This window comes from Pelobates fuscus, chromosome 6, assembly GCF_036172605.1.
Source record: "Pelobates fuscus isolate aPelFus1 chromosome 6, aPelFus1.pri, whole genome shotgun sequence".
Classification (NCBI taxonomy): domain Eukaryota; kingdom Metazoa; phylum Chordata; class Amphibia; order Anura; family Pelobatidae; genus Pelobates; species Pelobates fuscus.
Genome location: NC_086322.1, coordinates 234148895 through 234165715, shown reverse-complemented (window position 1 = coordinate 234165715; position 16821 = coordinate 234148895). Strand labels below are relative to the sequence as shown.

General features: G+C 39.2%; 1 protein-coding gene across 1 annotated transcript in view; it reads left to right on the top strand.

The window, feature by feature from the left end:
* SKAP1 (src kinase associated phosphoprotein 1) overlaps positions 1 to 16821 on the top strand; it is a 480903-nt gene that overhangs the window by 110219 nt on the left and 353863 nt on the right. The window contains exon 4 of the mRNA XM_063458887.1: positions 2343 to 2456. Coding sequence (XP_063314957.1) covers positions 2343 to 2456 — 114 coding nt within the window. The remainder of the gene's footprint in view (positions 1 to 2342; positions 2457 to 16821) is intronic.

Sequence of the window (16821 nt, the reverse complement as noted above, 5' to 3'; positions counted from 1 at the left end):
CCCTATCTTCAGAAGGATATTGATACCTTAGAGAGAGTTCAAAGAAGGGCTACTAAACTGGTTCATGGATTGCAGGATAAAACTTACCAGGAAAGGTTAAAGGATCTTAACATGTATAGCATGGAGGAAAGACGAGACAGGGGGGATATGATAGAAACATTTAAATACATAAAGGGAATCAACACAGTAAAGGAGGAGACTATATTTAAAAGAAGAAAAACTACCACAACAAGAGGACCTAGTCTTAAATTAGAGGGACAAAGGTTTAAAAATAATATCAGGAAGTATTACTTTACTGAGAGGGTAGTGGATGCATGGAATAGCCTTCCAGCTGAAGTGGTAGAGGTTAACACAGTAAAGGAGTTTAAGCATGCGTGGGATAGGCATAAGGCTATCCTAACTATAAGATAAGGCCAGGGACTAATGAAAGTATTTAGAAAACTGGGCAGACTAGATGGGCCGAATGGTTCTTATCTGCCGTCACATTCTATGTTTCTATGTTTCACTGAGACCAATCACTTAAGAGCTAATGGAAGCTCCTAAACAGGAGATTCTAGTTATGGTACCTTAAGCCTTAGTTTTTATGTTAGTGAAACCCACATTTCTCTCCTATTCTGATTATATAATATGAAATGTAGTTAGAACTACAGTACTAATCAGGATCACAAATTATCACGGGCAATTGTTTGCTCTAAAAGTTTGTTACTTAATAATAAATTACATTTTAATTATTTTCCATAAATGTGTAAGAGAGATATTAAGATAATTCACAACATTGCTTGTCACCTAGTCCCTACTTTTTCGCAGTCAATCTTTTGACTATTTTGGAATTTCATAAAGATTTGATCTCGGTGAAATAGTCATTTTTTATATGGGAGTGGCAAAGCCGCTTTAAAATGACATTACAGTAAAAATATCTCCATGAAAAGTCAGGCTAATCTTCAGGCCTGTCCCCTCCAATAAACTACATCCACATTCAAACGCAATGCAAGTTTCCCGTACAGAACACATTCTTATATTATAATTCTCATTCATAAAGTTTGCCCGATCTTTAAATGAAACTCTTGATAATGTCAGAAGGCTCTGCTAAACTTAACAATTTATTTTGGGCACTTGCCTGGCACCTGACACCCTGGAGGGATAATTTGAAGACTGGAGGAATAATTTGCACTGTCTTTAAACCAGAGCAAGCCAAGTGTAAGCTGTAATCTTGCTAGTCTTCTTGGGTGATTTTGAGATACAAAAACATTACCAAGTGGTAGTTGTAATAAAGGATTTATTCTCCTCAGAACTTGTGGGTATTTATAAAGAAGAACTGTGGGTTAAAGCTCTAAAAGTGATGTTACCAGCAAATACATCCCTTAATGTAACAGAGCTCCTGTACCCAGAGTGGTACCTCTGTTGTAGGTCTCTCCCAAATCCCACAAGGTGAATAGTGAATATACCTCTCTTTTTACCCGAACATCAGTTGAGGCTTGATGAAGGGTTTTATTGAAAAAGGACACAGGTTTATATACACAGACTCCCAGCATGGGGTCTCTATTCAACAAACCGTAAGCTCACCCAGGCGCTTGTGTGTCTGGGAGATAATTGTGTCATCTCTTGGTTAAACTCATTATCTCCCGAATACAGAGAGTGCAACCCAAAAAACCCCAAATACATTCATAAAACACCTTCTACCTGCACATATGATGTATTCCCGGATAGGCCCGATCTGAGCGCCCATTCTTTGAAAGTGGCGCTCGTATCCATGGGGTATTGACCAAACAACCATGGTGTTAAAGTTCTGGCAGACGGCTAAAAAATAAAGTTCCATGTGGTGGGTGTCGCGTAGCAGTCTTTTAATCGGAGTTGTAGCAACTTGAGGCAGGGGGGCTCCCTCCGGCTTATAGGTAGCGATTGTTCACCTGGATGAGTTGTATACCCCTTCCAAAAAGCGCTCTCCTAGTCCATTCGGAAGGGGTGAAACCAAGGGACAATATGACCAAGTCGAGGGGCTAAATATGGGCTGAGCCAGAGTTCCAGAGATAACGTAGGTAGCTCCCGTTGGTGGTGTTAGGATACTCTGGCTCTTTGGAACAGCCAATGGGCAAAGGGAAGAAGTGCACTGGCTAGAAACAGAGGGGAAGGAGAGGATCGGGCCAGAAGGGAGCAAAGGGTTGGAGATAAGCGGATTATAGCTCCTTTGGAGAGTAAGTTCTTTACACTTAAGTTTTCATGAATGCTCCACTTCAACCTGAGCTTTGTATAGAACATACACATCCTTATTAAATATTTCTGATGCTGCTTCATGATCTCACTCTTCAAAACCTCAATTTAGACATAACTGTTTTTTATTTCAGCAGGTGACACAGCTACCGACGATGTGACCCAAGAAGGCTATCACGAAAACCCCAACTATGGAATGTCAGTGGCTTCAGATGATGTTTCTGTGACTTCTGATTACCTGGATGGTGGTATGGGCTGTGTTTATCTTTTCAATCTGGGAATTGGGTTACCTGTTTTAAAATGCACATTTTTTTTTTTTTTAATAAGGTACATGGAGCTGGATTGGATTAGCAGAATATTATTATATATTTTTTTTAATTCTTTATTTTCATAGTGCAAGAAGTAACAGACAGGCTTGTGATGCCACAACAACATTGATAAGCATATTGTAAACATACGTTTAGGTACAGTGTCATGGCATATGAGAGAATTGCACTTTTTTTGTTTTTGTTTTAAGTTTAACCCCTTAACACCGCAGCCAAATGTACAAGTTGTGAACGAAACAAAACGTAAACAAAACCTGGCATTTGCGCTACATGTCTGTCCAACCGTAATTCACCTCTTTCATATTAAATGCACCCCCCCTTATTATATATCATTTTATTCAGGGGAAACAGGGCTTTCATTTAATATCAAATATTTAGCTATGAAACATAATTTAATATGAAAAAAATGGGAGAAAATAAGATTTTTTTTTATTTTTTTCGTTCTACATGACATTTTAACTGTTAATGTCATAATACTGTTTGCTTTTACTGCAATAAAATACACATATTTGTATTCAGCAAAGTCTCACGTGTAAAACAGTACCCCCTATGTACAGGTTTTATGGTGTTTTGGTTAGTTACAGGGTCAAATATAGCGTGTTACATTTGAAATTGAAATTCGCCAGATTGGTTACGTTGCCTTTGAGACTGTATAGTAGCCCAGGAAATAAATTTACACCCATAATGGCATACCATTTGCAATAGTAGACGACCCAAGGTATTGCAAATAAGCGATGTCCAGTCTTTTTTAGTAGCCATTTGGTCACAAACACTGGCCAAAGTTAGCGTTCGTATTTGTTTGTGTGTGAAAAATGCAAAAAACGCCAATTTTGGCCAGTGTTTGTGACTAAGTGGCTACTAAAAAAGACTGGACATACCCCATTTGCAATACCTTTGGTTGTCTACTATTGCAAATGGTATGCCATCATAGGGGTAATTTTCATTCTTGGGCTACCATAGGGTCATAAAGGCAACGTAAGCAATCTGGCGAATTTTAATGTGAAAAAAATTAAACACAAGCATTATATTTGACGCTGTAATTTTTTAAAACACCATAAAACCTGTACATGAGGGGTACTGTTGTACTCAGGAGACTTCGCTGAACACAAATATTTGTGTTTCAAAACAGTAAAAAGTATTGCAGCAATAATATCGTCCCTGTAAGTGCTGTTTGTGCGTGAAAAATGCAAAAAACGTCACTTTTACTGGCGATATCATGGTTGTAATACATTTTACTGTTTTGAAACACTAATATTTGTGTTCAGCGAAGTCTCCCGAGTAAAACAGTACCCCCCATGTACAGGTTTTATGGTGTCTTGGAAAGTTATAGGGTTAAATATAGTGCTAGCAAATTAAATTCCCTATACTTTCGGCATGGGTGGTCAGGCAGGTCCCGCTAATTGTAATTAATTAGGATACCTAATTATGTAAAATTATTACATAAATATATGTGTAGAATTAATATATGTATATATATACATATGTGTATATATACGTATATATATATATATATTTTTTTTAATATTTTTATTTATATATAGGTATATATATAGTGATATATACGTATATATTTATGTATATAGATATATATATTATTTCGTTCTACGTGTATTTTGATATAAATATATATATATTAATATCACAATACAGTTAGAACGAAATAAAACACATCTATATATTTTTTAATATTTTATTTTTAATTATTTATTTTATTTTATTTTTTTACGTATTTACATATTTTTTTTTTTATATTATTTATAAATATATATATAACAATAATTATATATATATTTAATCAGTATCAGTCTACGTGTAATTTGATATTAATATATATATATATATATATATTAATATTTAAATACACGTCGTGTATGTGTAAATGTGTGTGTATGTGTATATATATATATATATATATATATATATATACTTAGATCATATATATATAATATATATGATCTAAGTATATTTTATTTGTAACTGTCATTTTTTTTATTTCTTTTTTTAACTAATATTTTATTTTTATTACAGGACAGGGGGCAGAGACAGTGTCAGCCAGTGATTTCACATCACTGGCTGACACACAGGATCAGTGATCACAGTGACTGCCTGTCACTGTGATCACCTCCTGCAGATTGGGTAATTGACCACAGGGGGGAGTGCCTGGGTGGTACAAGCACTCCCCCCTTCCAATCTGCAGGGGGATCACTGTGCCAGTTACATGTGTGTGTCAGCCAATAGGCTGACACATGTAACACTGATCGCAGTGACAGGCTGTCACTGCGATCAGAGAGCTCTGAGATCGCAGTGACAGCCTGTCACTGCGATCTCAGACCTAGCAGATCGCGGTCACTGACCCCAGGGGGACTGCCTGGGGGGCCAGGTAAGTCCCCCGACCGCGATCTGCAGAAGGGGAAAGCCGCCGGCCGCATGTGTCAGCCGATTTGAAATCGGCTGACACATGCTGAATACTGGTCGCAGTGACAGCCTGTCACTGCGATCAGAGACTGCAGATCGCGGTCACCGGCCACAGGGGGGGTTGCCTGGGGGGGCAGGCATCCCCCCCGACCGCGATCTGCAGCGGGCGATTAGCGCCGGCCACGTGGGCGGCCATTATGGCGAGGACGTACTATTACGCCCGCCGGCGTTTAGAGCCGGTTCCTGCAGGGCGTAATAGTACGTCCTCCGGATTTAAGGGGTTAAGAAACAGGTCTAACATAAGACTTAAGAGGGTACAAGCTAGGACAAAATTAAAACGCATGTATAGTTAAACTTGTTGGAAAGAACAGTGACATAGCATTCAGATTATCTGCACTCTTTGTAATATAGTATGTAAAAATAACATGTCTAATCTCTTAGTGTTACTCAAGGCATGAGAAGTGTGGTAGACTGGTAAACATCAATAGTGATAGGTCAGAGTAGGCTTGAAATAATCTGTCAGGGTAGAGTAAATGCTTAATTAGCCTGTCAAGTTATCCACTGAAATAAAAGTATTAATCCATGCTAAAACACAGCGCTAGAATAATCCACTGGAGCCTAAGTTAGTGTACTACCACATTCAACATAAATAAAAAATAATAACAAAGCAACAAAAAAGGAGTCGAGCAAGGACTTAAATAACATGTTATGCACACTGAGTGTAAACTGCTGGATTTATCTTTGAGAGACACCCATGGGCGTAGGAACCCCCACAAATCTGGGGGGGGGATAGCATTCTTACTCGCCGGGTATATTCTTATTCAGTAAACTGGGAGTTGTTTATCCCATTGTACAGCGCTACGGAATTTGATGGCGCTATGTAAATAATAAAATAATAATAATAATAATGTTAAATTTTAAGTGTGTGTGTGTGTGTGTGTGTGTGAAATAATATAATGTGAAGCATATCAGTGTATCGCATAGCTCCACAGCAATACAACTGACAGTAATGTGTGAGGTGCAAGTACATCACAGAACACCTCAGCAATAAAATGCATGGGAAAGTGCAGTGAGTGAGTGTATCACAAGCTCTACAGCAAAATAACTCACAGGAACGTGCAGTTTGTGAGCGTATTACAGATCACCTCATCAATACAATGCACAGGAATATACAGTGTTTGAATATATATCAGCCAACCCAATGCGTGGCAAAACACTGCGCTGCACCAATCAGCATCTCCTCACAGAGATGCGTTGAATCAATGCATTTCAATGAGGAGTGTTCAGCGTGAATGCTAGTGCTGCAGGTTGTGCAACACTGGACTAGGAAGCACCTCTAGTGGCCGCCTGATAAGGTATTCCTCGGCAGTAATGTAAATACTGCCTTTTTCTGAAAAGGCAGTGCGTTTACATTAACCCCTTAAGGACACATGACGTGTGTGACACGTCATGATTCCCTTTTATTCCAGAAGTTTGGTCCTTAAGGGGTTAAAGGACCACTATAGTGCCAGGAAAACATACTCGTTTTCCTGGCACTATAGTGCCCTGAGGGTGCCCCCACCCTCAGGGACCCCCTCCCGCCCGGCTCTGGGGAGAGGAAAGGGTTAAAACTTACCTTTATTCCAGCACCGGGCGGGGAGCTCTCCTCCTCTTCTCCGCCTCCGATCCTCCCTTTCGGCTGAATGCGCATGCGCGGCAAGAGCTGCGCGCACATTCAGCCGGTCGCATAGGAAAGCATTTACAATGCTTTCCTATGGACGCTTGCGTGCTCTCACTGTGATTTTCACAGTGAGAATCACGCAAGCGCCTCTAGCGGCTGTCAGTGAGACAGCCACTAGAGGATTTAGAGGCTGGATTAACCCGTATATAAACATAGCAGTTTCTCTGAAACTGCTATGTTTATTTAAAAAGGGTTAAACCCAGCTGGACCTGGCACCCAAACCAATTCATTAAGCTGAAGTGGTCTGGGTGCCTAGAGTGGTCCTTTAAAAAGCCTGCAGAGACATGCTATCAACACCAAAACTACTACGTTTAGCCGTTGTGGTTCTGGTGACTATAGTGTCACTTGAATATAGAGGGAAAAAAAGAATCATCACAAATGTATGAAATAAAAATGTCTATCATTTTTTTTTGGAAACAATGTGCAGATAGTACTGTACTAATGATATCCCTGGCTGGATGGGAGCATTCCATGTAATCAGTATGATATCCCTGGTTAACCCCTTTATCCACCCGTCCCTAATTGTCTCCCCTCCAACCACCTAGCCTCCTAACCCCCATAAAACAAGTAATATCTCTTCTTGTACTTACAGTACTGAAGACACCAGCAGTGATCTGGTTTCAGGGCTGAAAGCGTGAGGCGCGGCTCTGCAGTTGTAGGAGACCGGAGCTCACCCTAGCGTTGTCGTGACATCATGGAACGCGCGTACGCAGAGGGCAAGGGAGGTCGGGAGGAGCAAACAAAGTCCTTTAATATGTAGCGATGACGAATAGTGGAGGATTGAATCAGATCAGGATTTGAGAGGGAAAATTTTTAGCATATTATTGTGGGCAGCGGGGCTCAAGAGGCAGCTGCCTTGGGCCCCCCAGGAGCAACTGGGCCGGGGCAGCTGCCCTTTTTGCCCCGTGTTAATGGCTGCCCTGACTTAGGGTGACCACATTTCCTAACTGCCATTTAGGGACACTTACTACCCCCTCTACCCCTTCCATTCATATTACTACCCTATCCCTCCGTTCATATTACTACCCCCCATACCCCTTCCGTTCATATTATTACCCCCCCCATACCCCTTCCGGCCATATTACTACCCCCCCCCCCATACCCCTACCGTTCATATTACTACCCCCCACAGCCCCACCCCCTCTAGTCATATTATTAGCCCCCTTACCCCCTTCATTCATATTAGTACCCCCTCCATTCATATTAGTACCCCCTCCTAACCCCCTCCATTCATATTAATACCCCCTCCATTCATATTAATACCCCCTCCTAACCCCCTCCATTCATATTAATACCCCCTCCTAACCCCCTCCATTCATATTTGTACCCCCTCCTACCCCCCTCCATTCATATTAATACCCCCTCCTAACCCCCTCCATTCATATTAATACCTAACCCCCTCCATTCATATTAATATCCTCCTTGCACACTGTTGTCCCCCTCCCTGCCGTTTTACCGCACAGAGCAGGGGAGGGGGACCTCTTCAAGCGGCGCACGGTGTCAGACTGAGCGCCGGGTAGTCACGTGACACCCGGTGCTCCTATGCAGTGCGGGAGGGGGAGGCGCTCCCCCTCCCAGCGTACACTGTGTGCGGTTCCATTATGGAGCCACACGCAGCCTGTCAGGGGGACGGCAAACATCACTTGTCAGTCTGACAAGTGAGTTTTGCGCTCCCCTTTGGCCGGCGGACCTGGGGGGGGATTTCTGCATTATCTGTCCCCCCCAGATGATTTCCTGGGGGGGATGCGTCCCCTCCATCCCCCCGGTTCCTACGCCCGTGGTGACATCGAAAGCAACCACGCTCCACTACATTGAAATCCATCAACTGCAGAGTGTCAGCCAACACTGCATGCAGGCCAAGGGATGATGTTCGCCGTGTCAGTTACTGGGCATCCTCTTGCCCCCTCGGGACTCCTTAGGAGATGTTAATCCGCCAGAGTGCTACTGGGTCTGGAGCTGTGGTGCTGCGTTAGCACATATCCTCAAGCTCATGCCCATGTGGAAGTTTCTTTCCTTTAACCATGGATCCCCCTACGCTGTGCAGTAGGACCCAAGGGGAGGGTTGGATAAGCTTCCGAATGGACCCCCGAACCGGAAGTAGAAAGTGCCTCCCCAGCAACAACACCTCTCCAATGCTTAGAGGCAGAGGTAAGTCCTGGAGGTCTACGCTGTAACACTGGCATGGCCGCCTTTGTCTGTTTGACATGGCAACCCTGGTGTGAATCAGCCTTGTACATTCCCTGAGCTGGTTCCTGCCGATGGTGAGCCAGTTTACGTCAAAAATCTGTAAATATTGCGTCCAACCATTTTCTTTTAGATCAGGTGGACGGCAGGGTGTGTGTTCATCATCTACCTGGGGAAGTGATTACAGCAGGATGCACTATGGGAAGAAGGTAACCCAGTAGAGGCAGTTTTATGCTCTGGGCAATGTTCTGCTGGGAAACCCTAAGTTCTGACTGTGACATCGACCTAGAGATTGTTGCAGACCACATACACCCCTTCAAAGCAGTGGTGTTCCCCTATGGCTGTGGCCTCTTTCAGCGCGGTAATGCACCCTGCCACACTGCAAAATTTGTAATCAATGGTTTTAGGAACATGAAAAGTGTTCAAGGTGGCTTCCAAATTCCCCACATTTCAATCCAAACAACAAATCCGATCCATGGAGACCCCACCTCGCAACGTGCAGGACTTATAGGGTTTTCTGCTAATGCCTTGGTCTGCTAAGGACATGTTCAGAGGTCTTGTGGAGTCCATGTGTTGATGCATCAGAGCTGTTTTGGCAGCACGAGGGGAACCTAAACGATATTAGTTTTAATGTTGTGGATGATCAGTGTATGTTGTTACAAAATTTAGCTCCATACAGGTACTATGTGTCTGCTGCAAATGTGTCCTTCAAGAAAAGCACTATATTTCTTCTCATAATGACATTCATTTAAATCTATCGGCAAAATGTGTCTGTTTTCGTCCTCCTCCCCCCATCATGTTTAACGCCTGAAATTCAGGCGTTGAACATGATAAAAATGATGGCATTCTAAGATAAAACTGCAGATGAATCCGCACTGAAAGCACATTTATCGGCTTTTTTAAATGACTAGCCCTGATAATCATAAAAATATAATAAAAAAAAGCCTGTGAACTTAAATGTGATCCTCATATTTAGTAGATATTCCCTCTTTTGCCATGCTGCGGGTAGGTGTCTAAATATGGGGGATCCTATTAACCCCACAGGCTTTTTTTTTTGCTTAGGTCAGCAGGTGAGATACATAATTAAAATAATAATGAGAGGTTCTAAAAATAAAATAAAAATGTAAAAAGAGTCCTCCATTTATTAAAATATTGGCTCCTACCTGCTGCCCATATGTGTGTGCTCTGGGGGGAACGAAAGGCATCCATGAATGGGGGCCGGGGGTGAAGACATGTTCCCTCCCCGTTAAATTAGCCCCCACCTAATACCCACGGTGGGTGGCTAGGGAACCTGTGGCATGTCACCCCTGTATTTTATTATGGACTGAGCTGACCAGTTTATTTATTTTTATTGCAAGAAGCCACTGCTGTAATTTAATCAACACCTATGTTTCCGTCAATACCAGCATTGAATGTCTGAAAATGTTTCCCCCAAACCCAATATTGCGTGTGTTTTTATTGAAGCCTGCTGCCATGCCATCTCAGGTTTCCAGGTACAGCTCATACCAGTATTGCAATATATTTACATTTTCATATCCTTTAAGGTGCTTTTTCCTCTGCTATGACAATCAAGAAAAATCTCTTAATGATTGTTCTCTCCCGGCTAGATTACATTTTTAAAATTATTTTTACATTTTCATAAGAAAATGTGTCACAAAAAAATGCCCAACAACACCTTGACACGCCTCAAAGCTTCTGGCAGACTGTAATTTGGAGTGACAAAACCAAAATAGCGCTTCATGGTCACAACCATAAGCGCTATGTTTGGAGATGGGTCAACAAGGCCTATAGTGAAAAGAATACCATCCCCACTGTTAAGCATGGTGGTGGCTCACTGATGTTTTGGGGTGGGGGTTTGAGCTCTAAAGGCACGGGGAATCTTGTGAAAATTGATGGCAAGATGAATGCAGCATGTTATCAGAAAATAATGGCAGAAAACTTGCATTCTTCTGCACAAAGGCTGTGCATGGGATGCTCTTGGACTTTCCACCATTATCAAGTTGACCCTCCAGTGGTTACAGCAAAAAAGGTGAAGGTTCTGGAGTAGCCATCGCTGTCTCCTAAACTTAATATCAAGCTAATCTGGGGAGATCTCAAACGTGCAGTTCATGCAAGATGACCAAAGATTTTGCCAAGATGATTGGGCAGCTATACCACCCAAAAGATTTAGGGGCCTCACAGACAACTTTTACAAAAGACTGCACACTGTCATTGATTCTAAAGAGGGCAATGCACAGTATTAGGAACTAAGGGTATGCAGACTTTTATACAGTAGCAATTTCATTTATTTTTTTGTTGTGGTGTTTAGTTTTATGATTGTCCCATTCTGTTACATCCTACAGTTGAATATAAATCCCATTATAAATAAAAGAAATGTGTTTTGCCTGCTCATATATATTACCAATTTTTCAAGGGTGTGCTAATTTGTTTTAGCACAACTGTATCTACACCTCTACCCCAGTTCCCTGTTTATAACCACTTTTTTGGAGTTCATTTTTATGGTATATAAAAAAAAAAAGCATGACTTTTGGCTCTGAGGCATTAGTATTGGAGGCAGTGACCGGTGCCCAGGTGACCCCAGGAACAAGGTCAAACAATTAAAACCATTTCATCTCCTTGAATTGGTTATAGTGTCTAGAGCCCTATTGCACTGTCTCTCTATTCCGTCTTAAACTATTTTTGAGGTATTTAAAACTGAATTAGTCTGAGGTTCCCTGGCCACCTAGAGCCCAGTCCCAACTGGAGATATGACTAAGGCAGATATTACACAATTCCCTCTAGTCATACCAAATCATACCAGCTGTGATAGACTGAAAGCATCCAGCTGACATTCCCAACCAATTACACCTTGCTGCTCACGCTAATGCTTCCTTGTCCAAGCAGCATATGTGGAATGGACTGCTTAAGACTAGTATAGCATGAAAAGTTGTTAATCACTTACATGGAGCAGCTAGATTGCCCTCTTTGTCCCTTTAAATATGTTTGTTATATAGGCTTTTTAGCAATTCCTTGGACCACTGAGTGTCAATTTACAGTACCACCACCAACCTTAAATATTATGGCAGATTGTGTTAGAAACAAGCCTCCGTAGATTGTTCATTATGGAATCTACATCAAGTCTGTCCTTTTTATTTAACACTGCTGGTTTGTACAGCTATCTCTCCACTGTGTTCTTTGATGAAGGTGGTTACTTTAATTAGGTGCAACACATAATTGAAATGGTTTAGTAACAAAAAAATGAATGAGAATCAAATGTCTTGGTTTAGATTTTTATAATGAATAAATGTCAAGATAAATGCACTGTGCCTGGGGTTGCAATTGGAAATGTTTGTGCGTGTATGTGTGTTGTTTTTTTTAATGCTTTAATAACAAGTTAGTGCTTTTTATTTGTATTTTTATTTTAATTGATAGACTATAAACTCAGTTTAGGTTGTTTTATTTAGCATATTAGAAGAGACATGCAGCACCCCCTTGTGGAAAAGGAGGAGAAAGCTGGTACTTTAAAAATGAAAGTCAGACCCTTTCCTGCCCTTTGACTGTTTGTATATGAGTATAGTCAACGCATGGGAGTTGTATTATTATTTGTTTTTTTTATTTGGTTTTTTTTTTAAACAGTTTAATTTTTGTTTTTGTTTTTTTCTCTCCACAAACATGTATGCTAACAGCCTGATGTTTTAAAACAATTATGAATAAAAGATGCATATAGTTTGACTGTTTTGGAATACTTGCAAAGTCTGATCTTATACAGATATATCTGGCTACGGTATTCATAAATAATTACATGATACTAGCCCCTTAAGGAAATATGTATAAATTGTATCTGTTATCTCAATTTGCTCCTTAAATACACTTTGCTTGCATGAAATGCCCCGTTTTTTTAGCCTGAAGTAAAAAAATTTTAAGCACGCCATTCAATTTTGCGAAAGATTCATTATTCATTAAGGATCATGATGGCACAGACAGACATCGAACATTAAGGGGTTATTATGTAATCATAATAACATATTTTAAACAGTTTTAATATTTGAGCTCAATAAGGATAATGTTTTGTATAGCCTGCATATCTAGAAATATGCATGTAGTGTTCAACATATCAACTCCGCATGGATATAAAGTGTGCATTCATGCTCTCCTTTCAGTTATTTTTACAGTGTTAGTTTAAAAATTCGGATACAAGGTGTGCATAGCCTGGGTATCTAGCAGTAATTAGACATGTCTCACAGTTGCTTTGCTGCATCTAATAATAATTTGTTGTCTTGCTGCAGACCAGCGTCTCTTGTAATTGAATTCTCTTTGTAATAGTGGACATTAGTCAGGAGAGAACGCAGAGTGTGAAGCCATGTCCAGTGATCTCTGCCAGTATGAGCTGAGTTAATTGAATTGTTTTAAGAGATTCTCAAGTCAGGAAAATAAATATGAGTCATTTTTCATTCTTCTAGTCTTTTGCATTAGGTGTGGCTTTTAGGATTTTTAAAAATCATGTTCTAAGAAAGTACTTCTTATTTTTAGTGTGCTCATCCAACTATTACAGTGGACCATTTATTTACTTTTGACTATTCATATTCATATTCACATGTACACTAACATACCCAGTATCTACATAGGTGTGTGTACACATATATGTATGTGTATGTAACAACATTTATACAAAATGTATTATGCGTATCTGGGTAACCTCTCAAGTGTTTGATCTACAAAAATATGCTTAACTATCCCATGAAACCTGGTCTTCTTTATCATAATAGCACCTTGTTCAGGAAAATAAATTGCTACAAAGGGCACTTAAAACAGAATAATCACTTGTGAATTTTTTTTTTTTTTTTTTTTTGCAAAGATCATCTTTAGTGTTCTCATCTTGGTGCTGGCAGTTCAAGTTTAGATCTCTCTTCAGCTCCTGGCAATTTATTTTACCAGGACCTGTGTTACTGGGGTGTTCTTGTGCTGTGATAGGGTGTTATTAGGGGACTGTAAGTAATATGGGGTCTATGGAGGGGCCTATCCCGCAAGACCGTGGTATGTTCCATTATTCTTGTAAAAACAATAAAAAAGGCTGCGCCACAATCAGTAATAAAAAGTCCAGTAAAAAGGAAAAAAGTCCAAATATTTTATCCTTACAAATGGTCTTTGGTGGTGAGGTCTTCTACTCTTGTAGTGGATCCACTTTATATGAAAGATAAAAAGAGAGAAGGACAACCAATGGTGCAGTATGTAAAATTCAAATGTGGACGTAAAGGAGTAATAGTATTAAACTCACATTTGCCAGAGCTAATAACCAGCTCTGGGGTGAAGCGCATACAGCGGTTTAATCCCCGCTTATGGGATATAAATGGATTCCTCTCCGTCAATGTTGTCCAATTCTCGGATAAAAAGAGACAACAAATAGTGCTCACTGTATGGTAATATTAATAAAATTATTAATAAAAGAATAAAAGAATGTACTTACAAGACAAGAGCAGACCAACTGCTCTGTGATGACAGCGTGGGTGGATTTATCCCCATCTAAGGATTTCTTTTAGTACAGGAAACTTCCAGAGATGTTTTTCAAAGGTTTTATATAAAACCAATAAAAGGTGAATAAAATAATACTAAAAAGCCAGGGTAAAAAAGGTTGTGTCTATAAAAAAGGTAATTGGCACAATAAAATGACCAAAAATACTTATATATATATATACTTAATATATATAAAAGAACACAATATTAAATATCCATAACGCGTTTCGTCAAAAATACTTTTTCAAATGGAATAACAGTGATACCTGGCTAATAGGTGTTATATAAGAACAGAATTAATTCAAATGTGGTGCCAAAAATTGGAACATCCAATCAGAAATGAGAACAAAATTAAAACATAAAAATGCATAAATAACTCAATAGATACATAGATAATAATACTATTACATGATTCTGATACATTAAAATCTAAAACGAGGGTGAGAAAGTGTGTTTTGAAATGATTTAAAATAGTCACGTGATCTTTCGGCACTTACGCGTTTTGGAAGTAAACCGCAATGCCGCATGGGAATTGTAGTAAAAATAGCCGCAAATGGCGGTCACATAAAATATATCGGATATATGTATATGTATATTAGACTTTGTGTATGAAAATGCTTAAGTGAAATGGAATAATGCAGCAAGTGGATGCAGATTTCAGCACCACTATTTTGTCAAGAATATTTAAGTATAAAAGTATTTCCTTTTGTGGCTTATTATATCTCTTTATTGTTCTGGAATTTCATTGAAAGATTCTTTCTTTTTAAAAAACAAACAAACAATACCTAATTCATTCATGCATTCCAAATACCTATGGACCTCTTGAACTGGCTATCAAATGAGGATGTGAAAATTCTCTTATAAACATTAACATCCCTTGACATTTTAGATTCCGTATCTGAGTAAAGGTTATTCCTACTGCAGATCAAATAGTCATCTAGTTATTCCATCCACAATAAATTGCATGTACCCTGATACATTTGTGTACGCGTGTGTGTGTTTATGTGAATATGTATATACATATACAGATGCAAAAATAACAAGATTATTGCAATGCAGTGATACCTCTTTATTGGACTACCAATGTTATGGCTGGGGGTGCTGGAAATTTTTATTTCAAATAAAATGTTATTTGTATGAATACCTCGAATGAAATGTATTCATTCAGCAATTTCATACCATCTCTTTCAGTATTTGTTGTAGGAATCCTCTAGAGACACAAGCCATTTTGCATATAATAATGCAACTGATCTATTAAATAGCAAGTACATCATTTAATGAACCAGAAATCAATTTCCAGGAATAATCGTGGAGGCCAGTAAATATATGTTAAACTGTCAGATGGCCAGCATGTGTGCTTCTAATGCTGCTGGAAAGTGCTTTATTAACCCATGGTTGGCAATTTTTGCATGCAGTCTGTATATGGACTTTATACAATGTACCAATTTTCACTGTAACATATACCACAGTTAATAAAAGTTGAGAAATAGTAGTAGCTCTGGAGTTACATACCAGGATGCCCACCAGTTTTAAATGTTTTCTGATATCTAAACTTTGTTTATTAACCCCTTAAGGACACATGACATGTGTGACATGTCATGATTCCCTTTTATTCCAGAAGTTTGGTCCTTAAGGGGTTAAGGCATTGTTTAACAGCGCTACGGAATTTGCTGGCGCTATATAAATAATAAAATAATAATAATAATGCACATCCAGTTTTGAAATGTGTAACTTTTTTGTCTTTTTTTTTTTTTTTTTCAATCTACATTCATCCCTCTAACTATTTTTTGTTGGTGAGCATATTTATTATGTATTAGACCAATTTCATATCAATTATATATTAATCTTAGCCTTTTTCTTTCTTATTTATTTTTATTATAATACTTTTTTTATTTGTGTATGTAGTTTGTAGTGTGTATTTTAAGTAACACAGAATAGTGTATAGTATAATTTTAATGCACTTCCCAGAGGCAGTGGCAGAAGTTAATGATGTTGAAAATATGTTCTGCTGCGTTCGCAAAATGCAATTCTTTTTAAAAGTTGTTATTGCTGGGATTTAAATTTTGTGAATTTCCGAAGCTGGGTGTAAATGCGAAAGATATGTGTGGTGGATGCCACAGGCAGTCAACGGTGCATTTTGTACATAGATGCAGAGACCTATGCATATTGCGGTCTCTGCTTTTGCAAAGCAACTGGCGGCAGGAAATTGTATTTAGCCCCAAGGCAGCAATAACCTTGCAAAAAAATAAATAAAAAATGTTTATTTCATTATAATTTGAAGCACTTTTAAAGAAAATTATTCCTCAAAATGCCTTTATTTATTTATTTTTCTTCAGTAAATGTTTTATTCACGTCTGTTGCCGGACAAACTCACACCCATAAATGAAAAGTGTTACCTAGAGAAGGGGCTAGGAAAATGGAAAGTCCTTTCACAATCAGTATAAAGATGGGGTATTGAGAGTTCAGGGTTCAGTATTT